The sequence below is a fragment of the Morus notabilis genome, unplaced genomic scaffold (assembly GCF_000414095.1).
Source record: "Morus notabilis unplaced genomic scaffold, ASM41409v2 Scaffold238, whole genome shotgun sequence".
Classification (NCBI taxonomy): domain Eukaryota; kingdom Viridiplantae; phylum Streptophyta; class Magnoliopsida; order Rosales; family Moraceae; genus Morus; species Morus notabilis.
The window spans coordinates 370,982-376,323 of NW_010364717.1; the positions used below are offsets into that span (position 1 = coordinate 370,982).

The 5,342-nt window shown below is 37.0% G+C and overlaps 1 protein-coding gene across 1 annotated transcript; it reads right to left on the reverse strand.

Moving 5' to 3' along the window:
* Positions 1 to 4,496: 4,496 nt before the first annotated feature.
* On the reverse strand, positions 4,497 to 5,136 carry LOC112093265. Its single transcript, XM_024171379.1, has 2 exons — positions 4,901 to 5,136; positions 4,497 to 4,803 (listed from the first exon to the last, which is right to left on the reverse strand). The coding sequence occupies exons 1-2, from the start codon at positions 5,134 to 5,136 to the stop codon at positions 4,497 to 4,499; spliced, it is 543 nt and encodes a 180-aa protein (XP_024027147.1).
* Positions 5,137 to 5,342: the final 206 nt, after the last annotated feature.

Sequence of the window (5,342 nt, forward strand, 5' to 3'; positions counted from 1 at the left end):
CCACCCAACTGATCGAATAACTCATCGATCCTTGGCAATGGGTATTTATTCTTCACAGTTACCCTGTTCAATTGACGGTAGTCAATGCACAACCGAAGAGATCCGTCGTGCTTCTTCACAAATAGTACCGGTGCACCCCAAGGGGAAGTACTATTCCGGATGTATCCCTTTTCTGTCAACTCCTCAAGTTGCGTTCTTAATTCTTTCATCTCTGCCGGAGCCATCCGGTATGGAGGGATGGAAATAGGTGCCGTTCCTGGGACCAAGTCAATACAGAATTCAATCTCCCGATCTGGCGGTAAACCAGGTAACTCATCAGGAAATACATCTGTAAACTCATCCACTACAGGGATTCCCGCACTATCTCCGATCGCTTCAGATTCACCTTCTAAGGCAAGAAGGGAGGAGAAACAGGCTAAATTCGTTCGTCCCCCAACGCTGTACTTCAACAGTCGTTCCCCAAGGACTGGGTTCATCTCTGCCTGATAAGAAATTACTGTTCCGGAATCCGTCATCAAGGTCACTTTCCTACGGTAGCAATCAACAATTGCACCGTGCCTTGACAGCCAATCCATTCCAAGTACCACATCAAACAGGGTCATCGGAAGGATAATCAAATCTGCTCTCAATCGCTCACTACCAATCATGATTTCACATGATTTACACACACTCATTACCTCCACACATCCCAGTGGGGAGTTCAAAGTCATCGGGACTTCTAAATTCTCACTCTTCAGTTTCAAAGTCCGAACAAAAGAGCTTGATATGAACGAGTGTGTGGCACCTGTATCAAACAACACGTGAGCAAAAGAATGAGAGATTAGGATCATACCATCAACCACCGCGTTGCTGGTCTGACCTCCAGAGCTACCACCTGCCAGGGCATAAGCTTGTCCCTGTACTTTTCCCTTTCCTCTGTCACCAACATTAGGCCGCTGAGCCGGAGGCCTATACTGTTGTGGTGGAGGCAGTTGTGCCGGTCTCGGCGCTTGAGGCCAGAACTGTGTATACTGAGGTGGCTGATATGTCGGCGCAGGAGGGTATGGCATCTGTTGCATATATTAATATACTAATATATTAATATATTAATGGACATTTTTTAATATACTAATATATTAATAGACTAATATATTAATGGACATATATTAAAGGCAACATATATTAATGGACATTTTTTAATATACTAATAAATTAATAGACTAATGTCGGCGCAGGAGGGTATGGCATCTGTTGCATATATTAATATACTAATATATTAATATATTAATGGACATTTTTTAATATACTAATATATTAATAGACTAATATATTAATGGACATATATTAAAGGCAACATATATTAATGGACATTTTTTAATATACTAATAAATTAATAGACTAAATTTAGTCTATTAATATATTAATATACTAATATATTAATAGACTAAATTTTTAATTATTAAATATGTATTCATTTTCTTTTTTCATTTTTTTCATTTTTTCATTGTCACCATGTGATCCGGTCGACCGCACTGGTCGACCGGTGGAATCAGCTGCGCGAGAGAAGCTCACGGAAATCAATCCAAAACCTGCAAATCCAGTCCCAAATCGAGATTTTTCAAAGGGAAACCACTAGATCTGGGTTCTAGGTCCTAAAACAAGTCCAAACAACCCAAGATCTCCAATTTCTACTCTAGTTTTACTCAAAAACCATCAAAATCCGTTTTGAACCAAAAATAAGTTTTGAAATCCGAAAAACATAGATTCAAGAGAGATTCTTTCAGTAATCTTACCTCAAATCCTTCTCTTGACGTTGAAAACTCTTTGAAATCACTCTTGGTTTGAATCCGGTTTTGATTTGAGACACAAATGGGAGAGAGAGAGGGAGAGAGAGAGCACGGAAGTGTGAGAGAGAGAGAAACGCACGGGAAAGAAAACGAAAAGGAAGGAAAAGAAAGGAAAAAGAAAAATAAAATAAAATAAAAGAAAAATAAAAGAAAGTGACATGTGTAAAATATAACAGTCCAGAAATGCGCCCATACACACTTCTGGATTAAATAAATTACTGTGAATAATTTAAATACCTTGGAATTTTTTAAACTCAATTAATTAAATTAGATTAGGCACACTAATAATCTCAATTACCTTAATTAATCTCAATTAATTCTTCAGGGTGTTACATATTTGGACCATTTGAGCTTTTTGAGCCTACCTTGACATGTTTTTCCTTGGTATAACCCGTTGAGCCTACTTTTACCTTTTTCCTTGTTCCCTTTTTCGGTACTCTACTTGCTCTTTTGCAACATTGAGGGCAATGTTGATTTTAAGTTTAGGCGTAGGGGGAGCATTTGATGCCGAGTATGTTATCTCTATTCATCTAAAAAAAATTGTGTTCCGTTGTTTTGGAATGATTAGTAACCAGGAGTGAGCATGAGCCCCATGTTCACTTTTGCATCAAATGGTAGACCAAGGCAAGAGCAAGGAGAAAAAAAAATGCACCTTGAATTGCATCTTGCTGAGTAACCGGGTGACTTCATCACCAATGTTGGCACTCGCGTAAAAAGGCAAGTGAGGCATTTCTTGGTAGTTCAAAAAAAAAGGGGTAAAATAAAAATAAATGCGAATATGGTGGACAAGGAGAAGCAAAACTTAAGTTTGGGGGTGTTGCTTGGGAATGTTATTTGAGCTTTTTCAGGTCCTAGAATTATTGATGTGCTTTAAGGGTGAATTGAGCTAAAACATCATCTCATATTCTCCCTTCATCCTAGCCAACCATTTCAAGCCTAAAAAGTCCTATTGATCCTTGCTAGTGTGTTGTGTTGGAAAATACGGCATTGAGTGCGCAGTGAAATTTTAAAAATTTAAATCAATGCCAAAGCCAATCAGGAACATGTTCATGATGCTATATAACAAAGAAAAAATCATTCTTGAGAATTAAACAATTTTTCCTCTCAGGAATCTTTTGTTAATAGCCTCCAAAAAGTCTCTCAAGTGATCTAATAAATAATGTGACTTAATGTGCTATTTATAGTGTTTAGAAAGTCATATTTCCGTAAAAATTAACTTTTCCAAAGTTTATCTCACTTATAGAGTCAGTTTTGCCACGTCAGCTTTTCCAAAGTTTATCTTCACTAACTAGTCTACCTGACCGGTCGACCAGTCTGAACTAGCGAAACTTGTTTTTCCTAGTGTTCCTACACGGAAAACTTGCATAGCGCCTCAATTTTGATTCAAGTAACCCAATAGAGAAGTTGCCTGATCAAAATAGTCCTATAATAGTCTTCCCATATTAAAAAACTCTTTAAACAATAATTCAACCAATTTATCTAGAATTAATTTATCAATTAATTCACCTAATAAATCATTCATGAATTAACCAATCTCATATTAACTTTGAACCTCTTTTACGGAAATAACACAAGTTGCCAATATGTAGGAAATACACCGTATCATTATAGGAAATTATGTGAGCAAGCAAATGGACCCGATGGACATATATAAATCAAGCTCCTATAATCACAATGCTACTTGTAAACCAATAAGTCCGTCTCAGGATTATAAAACTCTAGCTCTACTCCACTAGAAACCTAGAGCTACACTCTCGATTTATATAGCATATTTACAAAGCTCTGAATAGGTCTCGTCTATGACTCAATATATTAGTGTATCATCCCCATAGGATATCCATAATCGACTTGAGGTCAAGTTCCATTTTACCTTCCCGATTACATTTATCTTATGTTCCATTATCACACCATCAAAAAATCACTATTCATACCATTACAAATAGTAAATCATTAGATAACACAAAGTAGTCTAATGGCCGAGTGCTCGTATTTTTCAATCCACAGATAATGCATAAGAGGATATCATTGACTCGTTGTAGGAGCTATGGATTCCACTATCTATGAATAACAAATCTACGCATATACAAGTCATACCCTTAATGTACCGGTAAGCATACCTTTACATAATGTCAGGATGTCTCCCTTTGGTGTATCAAAAGATACAAGTCAAGCATACGGGTTCATTATCGAACTCAGGATTAAGATGAAAACATATAATTCATTAAAAGTGAATTGTTTTATTCAAATGGTATTATTAATTAAAACAATTCAACTTTGGTATGATCTAATGTAGATTTCACTATTAGAAATTATATCAATGTCTCTACCCATGGAATCCCACCTCCGACGACCAAGACAAGCCGTCTCCGTTAGGAAGTAGACAACATAACAATCTTAACATGAATAAAGCACCCAACTTTATTCCCTCGATTGTGGATCATATGATTTAGACTATCATCTTTAGATTCTTGTCTTCCACATGTTCTTTTCATTACATGCATGACCTAAAGATTTAGAATAACAATCTCAGACTTTTAGTTTGCTCATCATACATTCAACTAATATGAACATAAAGAGGACAATACATGGATATATGAAATAAATAAATTTTTATTAATAGTCAAAATGTCTTAAAGAACATTGTTACATTTATTCCTAAGGGCATAAACGCTAACAATCTCCCACAATCAAAAGATCACACAAACCTCCCTTGCCTGTAGAGGCTAGGTAGTCCTTGTAATTCTTCTTCATGTGCCCCACCTTCCCGCGATGAAAGCACTTAAGCTTGTTCAGGTTCTTCTTCTTCTTGTTGTTCTTGCCCTTGTTTGGCGGAATTGAAGAACTCTCCTTCTTGGCTCTTTTCTTCTTCCTTCCATTCCTTAAAGAGGGTTTGGAGGAAGATGCCTCAGTGAAGTTGGCCTCATAATAGTTGACCCCTTGATCATCTGCTCGAACTTTTAGAGTTCTTGCATCAACTCTATCAAGGTTATATTATGTTTAGCACTCAAATTGAATGTTGCCCTAAATGAATATACTCCTTCAAAAAATTCTCAAAGATCATGGTCAATTGAGACTCAGCATCGATGTTGGCCCCATTAGTCTGACTGTCAGCCAAATAGCCCATCACCTTTAACATATGTACCTTTATGGAAGACCCAGCCTTCTGTCTGTAATTAATGAGATTACGTAGGGTTTCTTGACGTTTTTCAGCGGCTTGGCCGTCGAACATGTCCTCAAGATTATCCATAATCTGACGAGCAGTTATGTAATCTTCATGTTGTGCTTGAAGCACAGTGGACATGCTCGCCATCATTTAACAGCGAGTCATATCGTCAGAGTCCTTCCTACGTTGATATGCTAGGAAAACCTCATTAGGAGCATCAACAGGTGGCTCAGGAGGACAAGGTGTATTCAGTACGAAACTTAGTTTCTCAAAAGTTAGGATGATCTTTAGGTTCCTTTTGCAATCAATAAAATTCTCTCCAGTTAAAGTGTGTTTATTAAGTATCGATGATA